This window comes from Citrus sinensis, chromosome 8 (genome assembly GCF_022201045.2).
Source record: "Citrus sinensis cultivar Valencia sweet orange chromosome 8, DVS_A1.0, whole genome shotgun sequence".
NCBI classification, from domain to species: Eukaryota; Viridiplantae; Streptophyta; class Magnoliopsida; order Sapindales; family Rutaceae; genus Citrus; species Citrus sinensis.
The window spans coordinates 3,105,832-3,128,202 of NC_068563.1; the positions used below are offsets into that span (position 1 = coordinate 3,105,832).

At 35.9% G+C, this 22,371-nt stretch overlaps 5 protein-coding genes across 5 annotated transcripts; 2 read left to right on the forward strand and 3 right to left on the reverse strand.

Annotated features, from left to right (window-relative positions):
* Positions 1 to 5,739: 5,739 nt before the first annotated feature.
* Positions 5,740 to 6,964, forward strand: LOC102615840 (ethylene-responsive transcription factor ERF109). The gene has a single exon (XM_006487041.4). It carries the CDS (start codon positions 5,860 to 5,862, stop codon positions 6,769 to 6,771), a length of 912 nt encoding a protein of 303 aa, XP_006487104.2. The 5' UTR covers positions 5,740 to 5,859; the 3' UTR covers positions 6,772 to 6,964.
* Positions 6,965 to 9,987: 3,023 nt separating this feature from the next.
* Positions 9,988 to 13,594, reverse strand: LOC102615539 (protein CYPRO4). The gene is made up of 2 exons (XM_006487040.4): positions 11,861 to 13,594; positions 9,988 to 10,587 (listed from the first exon to the last, which is right to left on the reverse strand). The coding sequence occupies exons 1-2, from the start codon at positions 13,478 to 13,480 to the stop codon at positions 10,306 to 10,308; spliced, it is 1,902 nt and encodes a 633-aa protein (XP_006487103.2). The 5' UTR covers positions 13,481 to 13,594; the 3' UTR covers positions 9,988 to 10,305.
* Positions 13,595 to 14,646: 1,052 nt separating this feature from the next.
* Positions 14,647 to 15,183, reverse strand: LOC127899114 (uncharacterized). The gene is made up of 2 exons (XM_052432086.1): positions 14,779 to 15,183; positions 14,647 to 14,685 (listed from the first exon to the last, which is right to left on the reverse strand). Exons 1-2 carry the CDS (start codon positions 15,181 to 15,183, stop codon positions 14,647 to 14,649), a joined length of 444 nt encoding a protein of 147 aa, XP_052288046.1.
* Positions 15,184 to 15,734: 551 nt separating this feature from the next.
* Positions 15,735 to 17,609, reverse strand: LOC102615258 (uncharacterized). Its single transcript, XM_006487039.4, has 6 exons — positions 17,441 to 17,609; positions 16,803 to 16,869; positions 16,566 to 16,688; positions 16,392 to 16,475; positions 16,215 to 16,301; positions 15,735 to 16,110 (listed from the first exon to the last, which is right to left on the reverse strand). Exons 1-6 carry the CDS (start codon positions 17,509 to 17,511, stop codon positions 16,024 to 16,026), a joined length of 519 nt encoding a protein of 172 aa, XP_006487102.2. The 5' UTR covers positions 17,512 to 17,609; the 3' UTR covers positions 15,735 to 16,023.
* Positions 17,610 to 18,369: 760 nt separating this feature from the next.
* On the forward strand, positions 18,370 to 21,396 carry LOC102624439 (putative leucine-rich repeat receptor-like serine/threonine-protein kinase At2g14440). Its single transcript, XM_015532891.3, has 9 exons — positions 18,370 to 18,537; positions 18,712 to 19,249; positions 19,486 to 19,949; positions 20,039 to 20,174; positions 20,349 to 20,420; positions 20,520 to 20,588; positions 20,674 to 20,745; positions 20,854 to 20,922; positions 21,056 to 21,396. Exons 1-9 carry the CDS (start codon positions 18,456 to 18,458, stop codon positions 21,090 to 21,092), a joined length of 1,539 nt encoding a protein of 512 aa, XP_015388377.3. The 5' UTR covers positions 18,370 to 18,455; the 3' UTR covers positions 21,093 to 21,396.
* The last annotated feature ends 975 nt before the right edge of the window (positions 21,397 to 22,371 follow it).

Sequence of the window (22,371 nt, forward strand, 5' to 3'; positions counted from 1 at the left end):
CCCTGTCCAAACCCACTTGCCAAAACCCGCCCGTTGCGGGTAATTTTACCTGTTGCGGGCGAGTTTAGTATTATAAATTAAAACCCGCACATGGATGCTGGTGGATTTGGTATTAACCTTATATCCGGTGGATACCCGCATGGATATCCACCAAACCCGCAATATTTTTAATTTAATTTTAATCTAAAAATGTATAAAGAAAATAATGTCATTAATTAAATTACCAAATAGCCAAATGCTCAAAGTTGTGTATGTGTGTATGTGGCCTATATCCTATTCTAAAGTCATAATCTAAAGAAAACTAAAGGCATTTTCCTTCGAATTAGTATTTGAAAATATTAATCTTAATTATTATTATAGGTTTTGTGTTGGATGGGTGCTTATGGTGGTGAATGAAATGAATATCTTCTCTTGGAGCTTATTTTAAATGATAATATGAAATGTAATTATTATTTTTAGATACTAGTTTGTGTTTTTTAAATGGATTTGTGTAATTTATACTTAAATTTGAGAATTTGTATTGAATTGATGTGGAAATTTTAATTTTTTATTTACATTATTTAAATATAAAATTGAGTATGTTATATAGAATTTGAGGTTATTATTATAAATTTATATATTAAACATTTGTGATTTTAAATACAGAAACCCGCAAAAAATCCGCCGGATACCATTGCAGGTTTGGTAATTGTTAAAATCTGCTGCGGGTGGGTTTTTGTAAAAAAATTAAAACCCGCTACGGGTTGCGGGTGGGTTTGGTAATTTAAATTTTGTGCGGGTTTGGATTTAGTAATGGCAAACCCGCTGCGGGCGGTGCCCATTACCATCCCTAAACTCACCTCATTATCATCAATGAAGAAGCTAGTTAATTTGAGAATTTAGCAGATAATCAAACAAGTCACACAGAACTTGAGTTCGAATGTTACCTTTTTCTCATAATTTTTCTTTTTAATTATTCTTTAGCTTCGCCTGTGTTTGATATGGAAACAGCAAATTAACATAGGTGTTGGCTGAGGAATTATTATTAATTAATCTGCGCGAAACCTTAATAGCATTAGCAGCACAATCCAATGTGACGAAAGATTTCCCGAGTTCTGGTGACGTGTAGCGTAACATCACTATGAAATTTCTTAGAATTAGTGGTATATTGCCAGCGGACAATTAGTGTTGCATCAGCTTTTGATTGGTCTGGTCTGGTCTGGTCGGTTAAATAAAGCTTTCCCCACAAAAATTGTCGTATTTGGTTACGTAATTGCGCTTTGAGTTTCAGTGTTTGACACTAATCCAATGCCAACTGTATTTTTGTTTGGATGCCTCCCGCGTCCAACTACCTTAATTTCTTATTACTTTCCTTGTTTTGTGCAATTTGTTGTCTATTTATTTTAAGCCAGCAGTACGCATTTTAATTTTTTTTTTTATTTCAAATACTACCTTAGATAATATAGAATTCATCGATTAATTAATGAGATAATACAATTAATTCAATTAGATATTACAAAAAAATATTAATCACTAAATAAATGATATATTATTTGAGATGAAATTTAGTATAAAAAAATTTTAGGTTAACGTAATAGTTTGTGTAGTCTTAACATATATTAAGATTTTTTTTTTCATTTTTTCCCCCGATTTGAACAAAGTCTTTACTCACAAAGTTTAGTGGATCGAGAAGAGTCTAAGACTAGGTCAAATTAAAAAAAAAAAAAAATCTTTTTGTACAATCATTAAATTATAGTGGTGAAATAATTTTTTTTTTTAAGTTAAGAGGTTTTATTATTATTATTATTATTATTATTCAGTAAGCAGAGTTTGCAAAGTAAGTGAGGCATCGGTCCGACTTTAAAACTTATTGTAGTACTTAATTGACTCCCTCATTTTTATTATATTCGTGCCTATGTCACTATAATCTCATCATTTAAAAGAAAAGTCACGGTGTGCATTCATATATATATATATATATATATATATATATATATAATCCGGGTCTGGCTCAAATTGGCATTCTATTGACTGTTTCGACGCCGTCCATTTAAGTGGTTTCGGTTTTAAGTAACATCCTAAGCTCCCCGTTGACCCTCCAATGCTTACGTTACAGGTGTTTCTTGATGCATGTGTTCATACTTATTATCTATTAGTTTGTTTCTCGTTGACCAAAATCCTGTTTTGACCTTCATGAAGTATTGTGAGTTGTCCCACGGTTTCTCCATAATATTTGGGATTTCAAATTCACACCCGTATCTGTCACCTTTCCGTATCGAAACAAACTCCACTTTGTAAGTCTCAATCATCACAATGCCTCCTAAGGTCCTGAAGAAGCGGTCAAACGCCCTAAAATTGATTGATGATGGTGAGACTTTCATTCATCCAAAGTTATGTACGTACTTCCAACTTCTTTCAGCAACTAGTTCTTTTTTCTTTTTTTTTTCTTTTAAATTTGAAATTGAAATTTTCTTTAATAAATAAATAAAAGAATGTCCATCTCTCTCGTGCTCAATTGATTAGAATTTTGAAAGGAGAATACATATTGAAAAAGGGTTAATTTCTAAATGACAATCTTCAAAATATTTTTTAAATTATTGTAAATTTTAATTTATTCCTCATTTTCTTATAGAGAAGATGAAAAGATACTTCATAAATTCACTCCATTTTTCCTTTTCTTTTGAGTAAGGTTAATTTAGAATTACTTCTTTGGTGAAAACATCAATTTATTCTCCCCCCCCCCTTTTTTTTGTTAAGAAGACATTTAAAAAAAAAAAAATCAAACCACCCTCCATTTTTTTTCTCATCTTTTGGGGTTAAGCTATGTTGCAACAGTTGAAAGTACCTTACTTTTTATCTTTTGTGATTTAAAGGATGTCAAATTTGACAGAATACCTTTTACTCCATTTTATTCATAAGATATTAAGAAATATTATAATACTTTATATTTACATATATTATTAAAATTTTATTTAGCACCTTACACTCTTTTTATTTATTATTTTTATAAATGTTAAAGTACTTATTTGTTTACATCCAATACTAGCATTGATGGAAAGACAACAATACCCCTAAATTTATAAATTAAAAATAAAATTTTAAAATTTTTTGCTTGTTCCTCTCACCTTCATCTCCATCATCATCAGTTAGTAACGATTAAAAAAGAAAGAAAGAAAAAATCTCAAAGACTCACCCATCACCTTTATTCTCTCAATGGTTCATGAACAATACAACAATACCAATACTAATACCAATAAAACATAAGAACACGACTCTGACTCTTTTGATTCTTGTTTCACCAACTCAGCAAATTCCGAGTTTAAAAGGCTTCATTCATATTCTTTCAAAACTTGACATTTCATCATGGTATGGTTTAAGTTAAAAGAGTTTATTGTTAGTTTCTACAAACTCCTTAAAGTGATTACATTTGAACGATATCTTACATGGGGCTTCTTCTCCTTGATGTTGATAACTTACATATAAAATACTCTCTTCGTGTTGGGTACAAAACAAAACCAGTGCAGCAATCACAACTTCCAAAGGCTTTACTTCTTTATACCAAACATTCCAAACTATCATAATTATATCAATTCTAACTTAACACCTTGTAATTCATTTTACACAAAATGGATCTCCTGTAAGAATGTCGCAAAAGACAGCTTCAAACTGGCTAAGGGCAAGAAGAGCACTTGCAGCACCAGAAGTTTCTTTCCTAAGCTCATCAGCAAAACCAAAACTTTCAGAAACAGGCAAATAAGCATGAACCGTGAAAAGTGCAGAACCTTCCTGCATTCCCTCCTTCAGCACCTGGGCCCGCCTTCAGGAAATCACTCCATACATTTTACTCAAAGAATCAACCGGTGTGTTCAACTCACAAAAATACATGGCTTCAACAAGTCGGGGTTTCTTCTTGAGCACAGCTTGTCTACATGCATCTTTAACAGCTGTCATAACTTGCCCAGAGAAGATGCCATGCTGCTCAGATTGTTGGGAAGTTTCAGAGTCAACATATTTCCCAGCCACAGGAGAGATGTAAGCCTCAACAATTGTCGAAGTTCCGTCCTTGACAACCAAGATCCGTCGGTAATTGGTGTCGGAAACCACCTCAGTCTCGCCCTACTCCGTGCTCCCAAACTCAACTCATTCTTTGACTATTTGTTGTACTTCGTCACCGCAAACTGCCCGATCTCTCTCACATGCGGCTCCTTGGGGTCTTCTATCGGCTTCCATCCCTCACCCAAGACTCCTTTACGGTCGACGACGGCCAGGAGAGGGATTGTTGCCACGGCTTTTCATGACCCCAAAATGCCTAACTCTTGCGCGTTATCCATTTTCTTCAACCTTTGTCAAGAAGGGTAATTTTGTCTTTTTAAGATTTATGAATAAATTATAAATGAAAGGAGTGCAGGGTGCTCAATGATATTTAAATCATAAAAAACAAAAGTTAGGATACGGTACAACTGTTGCAACGTAACTGCTGGACCCCATCTTTTGAACAAATATGATAATAACTTCAGGTTTTAAAAAATATGGGAGGTGATTTCATAATAGTCAATTCATGGAAAATAATTTAAAATTTACCTTTGAACAAAAGGGAGATAAGTTGAAGTTTACATAGTTTAGGGAGTATTTTGAAAATAATCATTTTATGAGAAGAAATTTAAAATTTATCCCATTGAAATGGACGGTTATGCATCCCTTACCGGTTTTCTAAGTGTAGTTTAAAATTTTTTTATTTCCTTGTATATTAAGAAATGTTACTAATTTAACTTAAAAAACAAAAACAAAAAATATCCATTAGGCATAACTGATAGTTATCTGAATTTAAGGGACAACTAGGAGTAAGGATTGGCGTTTTATAGATTGAGACTTCCGTCTTATTAAAATCATTTTTCCATTTTGTTGGTTGGTTAGTAATATATAATTTCGAGTAATAATGTTGTGTAAGTTGTTGAAATTATATATTATGTAACTTCACTTGATAGTTGTGAATGCCATCTCGTTAAAATGGTAAAATCTCTTGTGTTAAAAATAGAAAATTTAAATTCAAATTCTGTTAACATTTGTGGTAAGAGATCGAGTTGCGGTTATGTTAAAATAATATAAAATTTATTTAATTAAAAAAAAGAGAGAAAGAAAAAAAAAATTTATTCAATACCTTAATCACATATATAAATTCAGTACTCAATTAAGTTTGGGCTGAATACTAAATCAACATGAAATTCACGTGGAATACATTTTAACTGTTGATTCGGTTATGGCACAAATTTAGCTGGATGCCTTATCCACAGTGTACGCCGTCAAAACCCCTGGGGCAAAGAAAGGGTAACAGTAAACCGTAAAAAAGGCCAAAAGTCAAACCTCCAAGGGCAGCTTACCCTACAAAAAGGTTATAAACAAAAGGGAAGGCTAGCCTACGGGTCGGCGGCTCGGAGGAAAGCGTCGCTATCAGCAAATCGAAAGAAAAGGATATAGACTTGTCGTCCATTGACTCTGTGCAATCCAATCCTCCTGGAAGAAACTGAAAACTTCAGAATAAACTCTTGGGAAATCCCGCGGGTCACCAGCCATGTCAGCAATAAATGGCCCCAGCTGTGAATCACCTGGACCACACTTTCATCACAAAAGTGAAACCCCAAGAAATTTCCACGTGCGCTCAAAAAAGATCCCCCCAGTACTCCGTGTGTTAACTGCGTACAGCTGGCGGTCCACGTCAACACTAACACGTATATAAACGCGCGCACTCCCTCCCTCCCTCGTCAACTTTCAAAAAATTCAACTCTTTCAATTCCAGAGCCAACACGAACACACGAACAACTGAAACATAAGGAAAAAAAAAAAAAAAAAAAAAAGAAATAAGAAAATAAATCGACAACGAAGATGCAAAGATCCTCAAAGCGACAGAGATTCTGCGCCGTTTCCGCCGCCCACAACCCGCAGCCGTCGCCTCCGCCGCGTCGTCTCACCCAAGAGCAAGAACTCGCCATCATGGTCGCAGCGCTCGAAAACGTCGTCGTCGGAAACACAGACAACGATTTCTCCACCGATATTTTTCGATTTCAAGATTGGACGGCGTCTAACGCAGCAGCCATCGCCTCCACGTCCACGAGTTATAATAACCACAACACTAATTTTGGAAATGCGATGCTACCTCCTGCCGACACGTGTCAAGTGTGCAACATTCAAGGATGTTTGGGATGCAATTATTTCCCGCCAAATAATAACCATTACCCCCACCAACAACAACAGCCTCAGCAGCAGCAGCACCAACGGCAAAAGAAAGCAGCAGCTGGTAGCAGCGGCGCGGGAAAGAGGAGAGGGAAGAAGAATTACAGAGGGGTGAGGCAGAGGCCGTGGGGAAAATGGGCGGCTGAGATTCGTGACCCGAGGAGGGCGACCCGTGTCTGGCTGGGGACGTTCAACACGGCGGAGGAGGCAGCGAGGGCGTACGATAAGGCCGCCGTTGAGTTCCGTGGGCCCAGGGCCAAGCTTAATTTCCCATTTCCCGATAGCACGACGGTGGCAACAGCATACGAGCAGCAGCAGCAGGGGGAGTCATCGCATTCACAGCAGCCACAACAAGTGGTGTCGCAAGACAGCAATCAAAGTGTTGCGAGAACTAATAATAATAATGGGAATTCGGCGGCGGCAACAGAAGCAATGGGGGATCAGATTCAGAGTGACTTTTGGGAGATGATTGGAGAAGACGAGATTCAACAGTGGATGACGATGATGGATTTTGGCACCGATTCCTCTGACTCTGCTAATACTGCCACTGGTCTTACTTCATGATTAGTTAATTAAGTAATTAGAATGTTTGTTTGTTTCCTTGTTTTTTTTTTTAAAAAAAAAAATTAGTTAATTACAGTGTTTAATCAATTAATTCAGCCAATTATTTGATTGTATCTGTAAAGAAGAGATAAGATCATCAATTTGGAGATCGATTATGTGAACAATAAATATATCTCTTACTAACTCAGTTCAACATCGGTCCCAATTATTTTATTGATTTGATTTTCCAAAATTTTATCCGGAGGTGCTGCTGCTGAACTGAGGATTGGCTTGCTGATTAGTGACTACCGAGAACTGACGGGGGGTAAAGAAGAAGGATTAAAAGTGGGACCCACTAAGTATCCACGCTGGCTAAATCCCACGTTCTTGAGAAAAGAGCACTCAGCACTGGATGTAAAGGATCAAGTGGAGAGCGACACGTTGCCCACTAACTGCTGGGGAGCTGGTAACTCCAGTGTAACATGTGCGTCTCAGTAAAATAGTAATAATGATTAAACTATTTTTTTTTTATCATGTTTATCACGTGCTTTAATTTAAGACATGTGGGAACCGATACATATATAAAGTAGCGTAATGGCAAAAGCAAAACGCAGACTCATGAAAACGTGAGAGAAGGGAGGGAGAGAGAGATAAAAGAAGCAAAAAGACTAAAAGTTTTTTTTTAAAAAAAAAAGTAATTTAGTGGATAATCTTGTTTATTGCTGCATTCACTGGACCAAACCCGTACGGCCTTCGCATTATTAAATTATGCTAAGCTTAGCTTAGCTTGGCTGGTTTAATAATTGATGCAATTACCACATGGTTTAATTATCTGTTAATATGAAACGAACCAAAAGGCATCACCAATCTTGTCGCGTCAAGTCAGCGTTTTGATTCTTTTTTCCGTCCATCGTATATTTGCTTAGAGCATCAATTAAAGGTTCAGTAACGTCATACAATATTATTATTATTTTAATATCAAACATATGATCATCTCAATCGCATTCCAAATTCACATGCAACTTATTGAAATCCCACAAGCCGCCCACCACATTCTTTCGGAAATCTAATAACATTACTCTTATGATAAATTAATTTTTTATTTTAATATTTTATAATATAATTTTTTAAGGTAAAAACTCGTTTAGTCCTTCTATTTTAAGATTAGTATCTATTTAGTCCCTATATTTTTAAAAATATCTCGAAACATCCATAACGTTAAAGTATTGATACCCCTACCATTACTTTTTATTTTTTTTTGGCTTACTTTTACAATATTATCTTTTTATAATTTTTTATTTGGATATTAATAAAAAGAAAATAATTATATTATCAATTTAATCCTAAAAAATAAAAATAAAAAACTATATTAATTTTTAATTATAAAAAATTGTATGCAAACTACCAAGTGTGCAAATGGTGCTTGTAAAAAAAATAATATAATTTTTTTAAGGATTAAATTAGTAATTTAATTATTTTATTTTTATTAATGTCTAAAAAAATTATTATAAAAGGGTAATATTGTAAACGTAAGCCAAAGAAAATAAAAAGTAATGGTATGGGTATCAATACTTTAACGGCAGGGATATTTTAAGGTATTTTAAAAAATAAAGGCACTAAATAGATACTAATCTTAAAAACATGAACTAAATGAGCTTTTATCTTAATTTTTTATACTAAAATAATATCTTTTGCAATAAATAATATAACTCCTCCCACGTCACTACTTCGTTCGTCATCAATATGTCATTTGCCAATTATTGGCGTTCGTTGAAGTTAAAATCCATTAATGCCAGAATCCTTGTTTCTTGATTAATGCAGCTCTACATCATTTCCAACGACTAATTTTTTTTTTTTTAACCTTGGAAACGGGCCGGGGATTGAATTTTTAACTATGATTAAATAGTGGTAACGAGTGTGTGCAGTAATGTTCTAATAAGAAATTTCATATTTTCTAATAAAGTAATGGCTCTATTGGTAATAGAGTCCCTTTAAGTGATTTAATTGAGTTTGTTCTCCAGTTCGAATCACAGGGAAGTCGTCTTTGTTAGAAGAATATGTGCCTCCCGATTCGAGTGAGGACTTCTAATCTGAGTTGTGGTACGTGTTTAAAAGTACCTCCCACAGTTGGAACACTCCATAAAATACCTCGTGGTTATGAATTTTTTTTTCATATTTTATCAAAATTAGGAGTTTTTTAAAAGAGAAAAAAAAACACACGTACTATAATAAGAGAAAGTACATTATTTATATAGAAAATTTAAATTTATCCCTTAGTCCTTACTTTAATAAAACAAGAAATTGACTGTGATGGTGGATATACCACCATTTTTAGAGCAGTTTAAAGCTGTCCAATGAACGGTGGTGGTCACTTTTGTTGCTGGCCTGAACTTAGGAAAGGGGTTATTGGTAATCATTGCACACACAGATTAAACGGCAGTGATTCCAACACGCTACTGACTCCAATAACTACAACGACCAAAACCACCAACGAAAGAGTGGCGTAGCTTGGCCGACTGTGTCCACCATGGGAAATTCTAGTTACTTATTTTAAAAAATTACTTGATTACATTAAATTTAACTACACATATCATACAGATATTCATTAATTATATTATTTTTAATGTATTTTAAAAAATATTTTTATCAGTGATAATAAGGTAGCTATTAGTGATAATAAAGTGGCTGAAAAGATATGAACAATTTTTTTTTAAATTTTTTTATCTAATACTGTTCTCATTATTATTTATTTGTTTATTTTCAATGAAGTGCAATGTCGGCATGCTAAAAAACCCACAAAGCCCTTTTAAGTAGTTTAGCCTGTTTAGGGATGTAAGAATCACTTATCGATCTCATAATCACACAATAGTTAGTTCAATATTTGGTAATTAATTTACAATTAAAAGGAACAATGATACAAATTAAAAGATATTAAAATTAAAGATGGACTTAATTTGACTTCATTAGACAAAGTGTTTTGTTCCAACCATTAAAAGAATTGACAAACTTCAAAATACGGGTCAGCCTGAAGCAGAATGAATGCCGTTGCCACATCAAGTCAAGCTCAACAACATTTCCACCCAGGCCCCAGGGCAGGAAACTACCATGTTCCTTTTAACTCCTTTAAGATTTCACAATTCCTACTTTTTATCGTCCGCATGAAGGTATCAGCAGATGGCTATCAAAATCAGCATCATGTCACAACTTGAGAGTCTATATGGATGACGCAGCAAGTGATATAGAGAAATCAAATTCATTAAATTCAACAATTGATCACAACCAAACCAGCTTCTAATGCTAAAAGTGTAAAAAGCCTATTTACTGTTTGCAAGTATGGAAGAAGTTGATGACACTTGCAGTATGTACAAGCAGAAGAAAGCGAAAGTCAACACCAACACTGGAAAATCTGGTTTTTTTTTTTTTTTTTTTCCCTCAGAAAAAAAAGGATAACAAACTTGATTACAGGTTAGAAAAAGGTTTAGATGTAACGGCAGAAGCATTCCTACTAGACACCAACATGGATGCCAAGATAGAAACAAAGATGGTTTGATGAAGTCATCGCCTGCCAGAGAGACTGATAGAGCTGACTTTCATGGGTGTCGCCACCACCAGCGGAGCTTCAGGGGAGTCAGTCACAGCAAACTTGTCATGCATGAAACGACTTTCTACAATAGATTCATCCTTCAACACGATCTTATAACAGTAGCAGCTCTTGAGACCTTGCTGATTCCGGTAGCATTCATGAGCACTGTTCTTCACCTGCTGGAAGTCCCATATCACACTGAACTTGCCAACCGTTGCAACTAAGTGGCGCTCTTGTTTACCATTCTCCGTTACCTGAAAGACCATATTAAACATATTAAAAATATGCATCACGCATCACAGTAACTAATATATCATATGAAGAAAAGAGATTAAGCATACATAATTAATGAACAACTACTCCAACCTTCAACAACAAAACCATGAAAGTAATAACCCCATTTAAGTGATCCCTCATATTATGCATATCTATCTCCCCATGGATCATAACCATGTAACTGTCAGGCCCTAGGCTGTTTCAGCTCTCAAGCCTTTAAAGGAACTCAATGTCTAAGCCAATCTGTTTTGTGTGGATTAGGCTTATATGATATCAACTTGGGTGCTTACCCACCATTAAGTAAGTTTCACTCTGACTCCAACTCAGTAATTTGGTCCATCATCATGGCCTCAACTACTTCTTTTCACTTAGTGGGAAACACTTTTGCATTTTAGAAGAGGTAGTTCCCAACCTCCATTCCTACTGCCTCCTTCAATGAGAACTGCCCTTCCCCTTTCTAACATACCTGATTGGTCTGCCTCAGGAAATGTAGAAAGCGGACTGCTGTTTGGCTGACCCCTTTCTTCCCATTTGGGAAATCTGCAACTGTTCTTCTATACTAATTTATGCCCCCTAAATTTAGGTTGGGACAAAATTTTATAATAACCTGAACTCTCCGTGACGATAATTCTGTCCAATAACTAGAAAGTTCACCATTGGCAGCCCATGCGACCACTACAGAATGGCCAATCAGCTGGAATGCAGGGCTGCGCAGATGATAAAAGAGGGAGAGGACCATTCCTAAGCAATAGACATGCAAGAATCAAATGGATCTATCTACTGCCACAAATGTTAAAATGCTGGCAGGGCATGCATCTCAAACTTTGAGAAAGCTAATCACACACTATATATGTATTTGTTTTTTCTGTTTTTGTAGGATTTTTGAAATCATAACTTGTATGGTAAATTATTAAAACCATATATGTTGCATCATTCAAATTTTCTCACAGAAAGAGGGTAGCAGAAACATGATTTCAATCTGATAAGATTAGATATTCACGCTACAATAAATGAGTAGGTCCACAAATCAACTACATTATCCAATTTGACAATCATCAATGTGCTACCGCTATTTGATTCTTCCAGGGTGAAGAAAAACTAGACAATAGTAAAAGTGACAATCTGAAGGCTCTCTTTCAAGGCTCATTAATTAAGTTGTCATATTTAACTCAAGCTAAAATTTAACAAGCATGCCAAATATACGGTAGCATTCAATAAGACATAACTACAAATAGAAGATGGGAAGCTTACCCATGAGAAATGGCCACCATGAATCTTATTATCCGTCCCAGCCAAGTGTGAATCCAGAGGAGTCAACTTCAACAATCTTGGAGCTGGGATCTTGTTTCCCATGCGCCCACCAAAACCCGTCTTTGTCTTCCCATCTTTATCAGTGAACAGGGTACAAATGAGTATCAAATATGTATCTGTAGTACCCAATATCCATTTCCCATCATATGTAACATCCACATGGGTAATGGGTGAACCAAGCCCCGGAAAAGCCGTTTTAGCCTGCCTCATTGATGTCTTTGAATATAACCTTATCTTCCCATCAAGCGACCCAACAACAATTGATCCATCCCCAGTAGATGCAAAGCACTGAAAATTTGTTCCCCTAGAAAACTGGTGCCCCTGAGTCCAATGCAACACAGGTGAGTCACCCTTCACCATATTCTGCACAATCCCACTCCTATCTCTCATATCCCATTGACATAATCTATTATCATCCAACCCAAGAAATGTAGACTCAGATGGATCCAGCTGCGAACTTTTAGTATCATTTGTGATATCTCTCATCGTAATATCAGTCCCGTCCTTCTCAAACTTCCATTCAGTCACAATCTTCCCTGTCTCTATATCAAGCTGTTGGACTCCTGGTGCCTGAGGCTTTCCGTCTTTCAATGGGCTCATTAGCATCATATTTGTCTCCCCCCTCATTAAAAGAGCCTTCTTGGGAGTCGAATTCGAACCGATTTTCGAACTTCCACCATCAAACCTCACAGAAACACCTTTATTATGAATCCCACGATTATAGTTTCTATAAACCTGTAATCCCAAATCGCTAACCAAGAAACTATTATCCAGCGCACCTAATGTCAAGCTCTGCACGCCGCCATTCGCTAACTCCTCAAACTCCTCCAACAAATCTCGATTTCCCCTAACAGGTGTCACACTTTCAGGGGTTTTATCCAAACCATCATCTGCATCCTCCCACATAGAATCATCGGCCACCTCGGGCTTAACCCATCCGATAAACTCCTTCCCATAAACTTTCATTTTATTCTCTTCAGTAGCTTTTAGCCCATACACATTCTCAAATAAGCGATCTTGAAACTCAGTCACAAACTTTCTATACTCAGAATCACTAAAAAATTTCAACGCCCAAACACCCTTATCAACGAAATCAATTCTCCTCTGATCTCCAAACATTTTTAACTGCATTTCGGTGGAAACCTTAGCCCTAACTTTAGACCCAACTTTCAAAACCCAAAACCCATCACCAAGAACCCCTTCACTCTCTTCCTCATCATCATCAGAGTCATTTCCACCGTTGATTTTATTTGTTCTTACAAAACTATAAGATGTTAACTTATCAGAAATAACCCACTTAGCTTTTGGTGTGTTGCCCCCGATGTGGAGGTAGAGCTTAACTGGGTTTTTAACATTAGGGCTTTGGGGAGTTGCGTATTTGAGTTTAAGCGATTTGAGCTTGGCGTCTACTTCGTCCAGAGAATTTAGGGTTTTGGTACCTGATTGTGATGAAGAAGAACTTGTTTCCTGAGCGTCGTCGTATTGGGAAGATTCTCCTGATTCTGATTCTTCATAATCGGAGTCTGAGATGTAATCTTCGCGGCTTTGAGACGTGCCCATTATTCAAGCTTAACAAGGAATTTCAGAAATTCTATTCGGGTAATCGAATGATTGAGAGAGAATCGAGTTTTGATTTCCTCCAAAGTGCCAAACGCCGATTGGGAGGGCAGTTGTGGAATTTACAGGTATTTATAGACGATTTTGTTGTCACCGGCTATCACAGTTTACAACTTTATCCACTTTTATTTTGCAAAAATGACACTGGACCCCAAAATTTTCCCTTGATAGATATTTAGGCTACATTTGTTTAGAAATTGACAGCTATGCCTTCACCATTTAAAAAATAGATATTCAGACCCATCTTGTTAGTGAGGGGTTTATTTATTTGTATGGAAATAATTGCATGCACTTAATTAATCTTGAAAATATTTGAATATATTAATATTAGTAAGAATTATAACATAGTAATGTTTTTCTCAATTTAAATAGATAAAATTTACTAATAGGAAAAAAACTTAAATGTTTATTTCTAAAATGACGAGTTTTAAATTTTGAATGTGAATTAGGATAAATTTATAAAAAAATTGAGTGTTCTTGTTCTTTATTTTTCGAGAAGAAAATACAATTTTTTTTCCCCTTAATCAACGGCAAGTACTGAGTTTTTTTTTTTATTTTTAAAAATAACTTCTATTAGTTATGTAGGGTGCATTAGAGCAGGACAAAAGGGAAGAGGCCTAATAAGAAATTACAAAGATGTAGAGGCATAAATGCAAAATACCAATTTGTTTACTCTGACATTGGCCACCCGCAATTCCCAGTTAACGGCGTAGCGTTGATCTAACGTCCGCATTTACTTCCTACTGAAGGAAATAAACGCAATCATACAGCCGAATACTCCGTATGCATTCCGTGTTTGGGTCCGGGTTTTAAAAGGTTCCACATCAGAATGAGGACATGATTAACTACCATATTGTATTTCTTTTATTTTGTTAATAAAATATAGCCCAATGCTAAGTTACGTTTTTTTTTTTTTTGATGAGAAAGTAAACCTTTCCATATATTAACTCGAATGCATATACAACACTTCGGCTGGAAATTCATCCAACCAAACAAACTCAACCATTTTTTGGAGAGCCAACTTAGCAAGGGAATGAGCTATACCATTACAAGATCTATGTGTGTGTTGAGCCTTAAAATTCTGAAAACTTTTCTTAATTTCCAGAATTTCAGAGATCACCCAAGAGATTTCCGCCATACTGCTGACTCTGTTATTTATCATCTCAACTACTTCCTGACAGTCCGATTCAAGCAACACAGAGGTTCCACCCCCCCCCCCCCCCCCCCGCTCTCAATGCAACCAGCAATCCCCATTTCACAGCTGCAGCTTCAGCCATTGCCACGTTGCCAAAGTAACGAGAAGTGTTTATGGCAGCAGTTATGCAATTTCGATTCCCGTCCGTTATTACCACCCCCAGCCCAGCTACCTGCTTCTCAACATTCACTGCAGCATCTACATTTACCTTTAGCCACCCATTTGGAATAGAGTGCCCCTGGATATCCTTACCCTCCCTTTTCTGATTTGGCCTTGATCCATCATACTGGCTGACATTTTTAAAGGACTCCACTACTGATTCAGCTCTTGCTACTAACATGGCTGGGGCCTCTTGTTTCCCTTCAAAAATCCACTTATTCCTAGCATTCCATATCACCCAAAGTAGGGCTGCTACTGATTCCTTCTCCACATTGTTCTGCTGCTTTGTCATATCTTCTATCAATCTAATTATATCATGGAATTGACAGTTTGGAATGCTCCCTTCAGCTTTGAAAAGATTCCACACTTTCTTTGCCAACTTGCAACCTGACAGAGCATGAGCTATTGTTTCCACCGAATTGCAGCAAATTTGACACAATGCTAAGTTACGTTAAACGTAACTTAACACACATTCAGCAACAGTGGTGGATCCCATCAATAGATACTGTTATTGTATGTGGGTGTATCCTAAAATATAACTCTTAATTTTTTATTTTTTAAACATTAAAATTTAGATCATAAAATCTAACATTAAAAAAATCCTCGTATTTCAAAGAGAATTTCAAGAACCAAGCACTTAAGATAATTAAATTTAACAAGGCTACATTCACCTTTCTCTCTCTTTTTTTTACGGACAGATAACACATGCATTTTATATCATTTTGCGGAGGATATTAATACACGGCCGGAAGGAAGCTCATAGATTTTCTGTAGCAAAGCAATAATTTGGCTATGAATGTTCTTTGGAACAAGTTATAACATGCTAGAAGTAGCGGGTAATGGTTAACAACTGACAACTAAATTGTAATATAACATTAATGTACCAATTTTAAGTGTACATTCAGCCGACAAAATTGTTTATCAGAGTTACATATACGATATTTCCAACATTACGTTCTGTTTAACTAACTTTCGTTTCTTCCCTTGATAAGCTTACAGGCATGAGAACAAGAATGCTACTTGAAATCCCAGAATACCAATCCAAAACCATCAAACAACAAACAACGGTCAAAGAATGGAAATGATACAGAAAGACATGACAACGAAAAAAAAGAAGGATAAACCTTCCTTCTCACAAGGTGTCGCGTGCAGCAATCCGACATGTAATAGCATCCGCAAGCGAGGATATGCCTAGTTCCAGGCTGGAAATTTTGTAGTGCTGAAACAAAATAAAGCATGGATCAGCAATAGCTGAAAGCAGCATCAGGGCAAAGGATAATACACACAATCAAACAGTACGGAATATCCTACAAACTAACTGACCTTTTGTATCTGGGCTTGATTCGCTCTCGATTCCAGCTCATCCAGATCAATTTCCTTACCATTGATGAGTTTCCCCACAGCTTCCATCTGACAGGATTTACAAAACAATATTACAAACTGCAAAGCTTATGTCTTAAGATATATTAATTTGCTGCTGTACCCAAGGTGCAGCCTCACCTCATCAGGAGAAGCATTGAAACGAGCTGCAAGGACATAATTTGAGCTGTCCGCAATGCCACATCTTTTCAAGGATTCTGTAATCTATAGAAGATTGAAGCCTAAAGTTACTTACAAACAGTGAAAAACTTGATGAATGAAAGGAATATTGAGGCAACGGTGAAAGAAGATTACATGTTTTGATCCTGAGTAATTGTAAACAAGCTCAGAATGCGGAGTGCGTGTTGTTAAGGATTCCCGCGACTTGGCTATAAGTGTCTTATGTGCAGCGGCAAGAACAGGGAAAACATCTGGGATCTGTCTCAGTTGATAGAAGTAAAATAAACCCCAAAAAAGTGTACATAGAGAAAGTCGAATGGAGAACGAAAAATCAAGTATAAATAAAATGTTGATTTCAATGAGATTTCATACAAGTGATGCATTGAGAAAAGCAGCTTCTGGTTCAAGTGTACCAGCTTGCATTGAATCTAAGAGTTCCCTGCATGATCATTATTAAATCATGAATTCCGGACCTCAAATAAATTCAACTTGAACCATTTTTTTAAACTATTATTAATTCTTTATGTAGCATCCAAAATTCTGAGCCGTTAGATATCTCCTTCAGGCAAACGAAAGTTCCTTTCTCATTTCATTGCTCGAAAAAGGAGCTGCTGAGGTATAAATCATGGTAATGAATTAAACTATAATCTCTGAATGATTACAGAGGACCACTACAATGCTTACACCAAATATGAAAGGAAAATAAAAAATAAAAAATAAAAAATAAACCAACTATTTAAAAAATAATAATAATTAAAGCTTAATTACAAATTTATCTACCATAAAAAGAGCATATTTATACACATTGTTCAAAGCTAAAAGCTTAAACATGAAAACCCATGACAAAAAACACGTTATAATCTTATGTATCTGTAAAAATAAATACGAAAGAGTTAATTAACTTAATGGGTACTTTTTATTTCCTAAGAAAAATATCAAAAATGACTCTTTCTTTTGTTTTTTTTTTCATTCACCCAAATTTGAAGTCACATAGAAATGAAAGAGTGTACTTAGAGTTGGTGACTTCGGTGAAGAGGGAAAGAGAGAGAGTATTTCCATTGCTCATCTCGAACACTTTCATGGCTGCTGCTTTTGAATGATTCTTTGCCTCTACTATGCAAATAAGATAAAACCTTGATTGAGTTTCAAAGGGAGCTAGGGTTTTAAGCTGGTAAACTTATCAGGGAAACAAAAATAAAACTCAACATTTTTGAACCCGGTCCGACCGGATTACCTGGGTTTAGTAAATAATAACATTCACTTTTTTATTAAAATTTTTTTAGAAATCCAGTCCTAAACTTATCACATGTGTACTTATTGATTACTATTCATATCATTAGATGGTTTTAAATATTTAAACTTATCTAATTTTTACATAAATACGCATATAACATGATGTTATTGATTTGTTGTACAACTAACGTGGCATTAAAACATAAAAGATTTTTCGCTAATAAATATATAATTATAAGTAGTATTTTATTTTTGGTAATTAAACTCTTCAATTTCAATTGAAATTCAAAGAACTTTCGAAAATCCTCATTGGAGTTGAAAGATAAATGAGAAAACAAATTGATGTTTTAAATTTTAAGAATAAATTAAATATTATCATTCTATACGAGAGTAATATGAAATTTACTCAAAAAAAAAAATGTTGTGTCGATTACCACAACTATTTTTGTAAAACAACTTCATAACAAATTACAGCTTCAATTGCAAACATATGAACTTAAGAAATGATTCCAAACATAGTGTTGATAACTGTAGACAATGAAAAAATAATTAAAACAGATATGTGACTTGTGACTTGGTCAAGCTTTTGTAACCCTTGCATGGGTTCTCAAGTGCATATTGATTAAGTCTACCTTCAAGATCTCCCTTTTACGTGTCAATTCCCTACATTCCCTTCTCTCTCAATTTCTTACCCAAAATAAAATAATAATAATAATAATCAAACACAAAAGTTTTGCCATTTTGCTTTCCCTTCTTCTAGGGGGATTTCATTTTCCTCCCATTAATTAAACAATGTCTCTTGTGATCATCTTCCTCCTATGGTTCTTTAGCAGCCCTTTCGTTGCCCTTTCTCAACCTACAACTTCACCTCAAGGTATGCAAAATTAATATCCATTCCTTATTTGGCATGCATGCTTGGATTTGTAATAAAAGCATACAAGCAATGTACTTGAGATATGTAACAAAAACTTTGGTAGTTATCTCCTTATACGGCCATTCTGTTATGAGTTTATATGTAGTGTTGATTGACCCCAATGGTTGTATGCAGATTTCCTGTTAAGCTGCGGTGACACGGTCGGGCTAACAACGGGGAGGCTGAAATTTCTTCCTGATAAGGATTTCCAATTTCTTGGAAACACAACAACTTTGAAACAACCAGGCTTATTGCCCATATTATCAACACTTAGATTTTTCACAGAATTACAAGCCAGAAAATACTGCTATGTGTTTAACGTGACCCAAGGGGACAAATATTTAGTGAGAACAACTTATTATTATGGGGGTTTTGATGGAGGGACTCAGCCTCCTGTATTTGACCAGATTATTGGAGGGACTAAATGGAGCATTGTTGATACCGCGGAGGATTTTGCTAATGGGTTAAGCTCGTATTATGAGGTTGTTGTGGCAGCCGTAGGAAATAGCCTAAGTGTGTGCCTTGCAAGGAATAATGACACGACTTCTCATCCGTTTATCTCAGCTATTGAACTGTCAAAGCTTGATGATTCTTTGTATAATACCACCGACTTGAATAAGTTTGCACTTAGTAGTATTGCAAGGAGTAGCTTTGGAGATGATGCCCGTATTAGGTATGGAAACTCATTGCTTTTTTTTTTTTCTTTTTTTTTGGGGGGGGGGGGGGGGGGGGTGGTTGGTGTGAGTAAATTTTAGTGTCTTCTCATATTGGCTTTGAAATTTGGATATGCAAAATGATTAATCCTCATTATGGAATCAAATGGGAAGTAGAAAGAGGGAAAGGAAAATGATGGGCTGCAATTAGCTTGTGAGGATACTGATATATCAATGTTTAACCATTTGATCCTAGCTTTCCAGATGATTTATTCAACCGGAAGTGGAATTCATTTAAGGATTTGAACCCCGTTGAGGAGAACAAGAACAAAGTGAACCCTGAAGATTTTTGGAACAAACCGCCAGCAAAAGCGTTCTTGTCATCAATCACTACAACCAAGGGAAAGCCACTCCAAATCCAGTGGCCACCAGGGCCACTTCCTAATAGCAGATACTACATTGCACTCTATTTCCAGGAAAATAGAGCCCCGAGCCCTGAGAGCTGGAGAGTCTTCAATGTTTCTGTAAATGGGAATACTTTCTTCAAGGATCTTAATGTCACAACCAACGGGGTCGCTGTTTATGGAAACGAATGGCCGCTGTCGGGGCAGACAAACATCACCATGACTCCCAGAAATGACATGCCTGTTGGACCTATAATCAGTGCTGGTGAAATTTTTCAGCTTCTGCCTCTTGCTGGAACGACTTTCCCTAGAGACGGTAGTCAATTTTTCCGTACAATTCTGAACCATTCTGCAGATTTGTTAATAAACAAATCTTAACTCATTTGGTTGTTTTCTAAAACATAGTTGCGGCAATGGAAGAATTGGCAAAACATTTTAAAAATCCACCTATTGATTGGAATGGAGATCCATGCCTGCCTTGGGAGAACTCGTGGACTGGAGTTACATGCACTAAGAGTAAACATACAAGAGTTGTCTCGATGTAAGTTCATTAAATTGATATTTCATACTATGCAGCAGTTGGTATGGATCTGACCACAAATTGTTTCTTTGTGCTCATGAAATTACAAGTATTTTTCCCTTGAAAAAATTAAGAAGCATTCTGTTTTTTTGGGAATCAATTTTGATTAGTTCTGTTTCTCTTATTATATGTTAGTGATCTTAAAGGCTTTGAGATAACAGGGACTCTACCTGAAAGCATAGGCAATTTAACTGCACTCAAGCATCTGTAAGTAACCAAGTCTTTTCAATAATTCTACCAAGGTTAGTGGTTGGTATTATTTCTAAGTGACGACAATAGATGTTAACTGGAATTATTGACATGCAGTCGGCTAGGAGGGAACAAGCTCTGGGGTCAAATTCCCGAAATGAAAACATTGACCGCTCTAGAAACTCTGTATGTTCTTGATTGAGTATTTTTCTCATTTCTTCATAGCTTATGCACAATGCACTGATCAATTTGTGTTTATAATATGATGTAGACATTTGGAGAACAATCAGTTTGAAGGATGGATCCCTCAAACGTTGAGCCAACTTCCCATACTTCGTGAGATGTAAGTTATTCAACATTGAGAAGTTACCTAAAGGCTATTTCATATAAATTCCCATACATTTCAATTCTAGCTAACTGGTTAATTTCGATGACCTGACTTGATAAACAGATTCCTTCAGAACAACAATCTTGATGGACAAATCCCTGATGGCCTGTGGAAACCTGGATTGAATATTCAGTAAGCACAATCCTTTACTTACTTTCAAGATTCTTATGTTAAGAAGCTTGTGTATGCGTATATTGCATAATCTGCTCGGTTTCTCTGCAGCTTTTATTATTTACCTTAAATGCTGATTATGCTTTTGTTTCAGGGTGTCTCCTGGAAATCGTCTAACACAACCTGCATAATGCTAATGAAGGATGAGAGATAGCAACGGTACTTTCAATATCAGTTTAGGATTTAATTGGGAATTTTTCGTACTTAATGATATTGTACAAGTTCAATGAAGGAATTCATTCTTATGGAGAGACAGCAGAGAGATCTACTGTCATTTCACTTCTTTGGTTCGAAAAGATTCTGCTTATTTCTGTACCTTCCATCTGAATCTATGATTGTACTTGAATCCTAACATTAAAATCAACAGACTGCAGCAAGTGAAGAATGTGGTCAAAGCACAACTGAAATTGAAAGAACAATTGATTAGGCTTTTGTTAAGAGGCATGATGCAGATATATGTGTTCTAATATAGCTCTTTTTGTACAACTTATAGTTGCAAACTGTATTTAATTCTTTGCAATCTATTTGATATGTCCTTGTTAAAAACTAATATTAATCATCTGCAATCATCTGCTTGCTGACTACAGACATCAGATCGTTTATATATGCTACAATTTACCCTTTGTGACTCTTTAAGATGCTACATACCGACTTGACACACTCTACATTGTTTTGAAAATTGATTTTAGCTGGCTTTACAAAGACCAGTGTGGCTAGTAAAACTCGAGGCATTTTGTTGGCAATCTCTATCCAAATAGAATAGAAGGATGGAATCAGAATGATGGAAATTATGCTGTAGTTTCACTTCTTGACCGTGTTTTCTATCCACCCATTTGAGCATAGGTTCCCAGCAGTAAAAGGATATGAAAAAGAAGATCCTCACAGTCATGGGGGTTTGAAGAAATAGAACGAGTGTGTTGCACAGGAACTGCCTGTAATTTTCCCTCACGTAACCACCACTCTGCTAATTGTTTTTGGCTACTTCCGCAAATTCTATCAAGCTACCTTCAGTCAAAAGTTTACCCTTTATGGTGGCAAAATTGCAGCAGCTTTCATCAGCACACCAATGGTGATGAAATTCGGATGTTCAGCATTAAATTTTTAATATCCCCGATTTTATAGAAAAAATTAGTGTCAAGTCCTTATCTAGATTCCCAGAAGGCCCGCGTTGTGATCTATCAGTAGATTATAATCGTAAAGATGCTGGTATCTTGGCTTGGACTTCATTTATTCCTAAATCAAATTCTCGTTGCTGAAAGCACCCTACAAATCTCTGAAAACGCCTGACAAATCTTAACAGCTTTACAAATAATTAATGTGACTGCCCAAGTACTTGAAACAAGTTCCTCAGTCCAGGTTCTGTCTGAATCATCATTCGCCAACAACATTGTGCGTTGATCTTTTGATACA

Excerpts from the sequence above, each read along its gene's own strand:
- LOC102615840 (XM_006487041.4), top strand. The coding sequence starts at position 5,860 with ATGCAAAGATCCTCAAAGCGACAGAGATTCTGCGCCGTTTCCGCCGCC.
- LOC102615539 (XM_006487040.4), bottom strand. The coding sequence starts at position 13,480 with ATGGGCACGTCTCAAAGCCGCGAAGATTACATCTCAGACTCCGATTAT. Across the intron at positions 10,588-11,860 it reads ATGGTGGCCATTTCTCATGG|GTAACGGAGAATGGTAAACA; the intron begins GTAAGCTTCCCA and ends ATGGTCTTTCAG.
- LOC127899114 (XM_052432086.1), bottom strand. The coding sequence starts at position 15,183 with ATGACAAAGCAGCAGAACAATGTGGAGAAGGAATCAGTAGCAGCCCTA. Across the intron at positions 14,686-14,778 it reads CTGTGAAATGGGGATTGCTG|AGTCAGCAGTATGGCGGAAA; the intron begins GTTGCATTGAGA and ends GATAAATAACAG.
- LOC102615258 (XM_006487039.4), bottom strand. The coding sequence starts at position 17,511 with ATGAAAGTGTTCGAGATGAGCAATGGAAATACTCTCTCTCTTTCCCTC. Across the intron at positions 16,870-17,440 it reads ACCGAAGTCACCAACTCTAA|GGAACTCTTAGATTCAATGC; the intron begins GTACACTCTTTC and ends ATGATCATGCAG. Across the intron at positions 16,111-16,214 it reads ATCAAGCCCAGATACAAAAG|CACTACAAAATTTCCAGCCT; the intron begins GTCAGTTAGTTT and ends ATTTTGTTTCAG.
- LOC102624439 (XM_015532891.3), top strand. The coding sequence starts at position 18,456 with ATGTCTCTTGTGATCATCTTCCTCCTATGGTTCTTTAGCAGCCCTTTC. Across the intron at positions 19,950-20,038 it reads AACGACTTTCCCTAGAGACG|TTGCGGCAATGGAAGAATTG; the intron begins GTAGTCAATTTT and ends TCTAAAACATAG. Across the intron at positions 20,923-21,055 it reads AAACCTGGATTGAATATTCA|GGTGTCTCCTGGAAATCGTC; the intron begins GTAAGCACAATC and ends CTTTTGTTTCAG.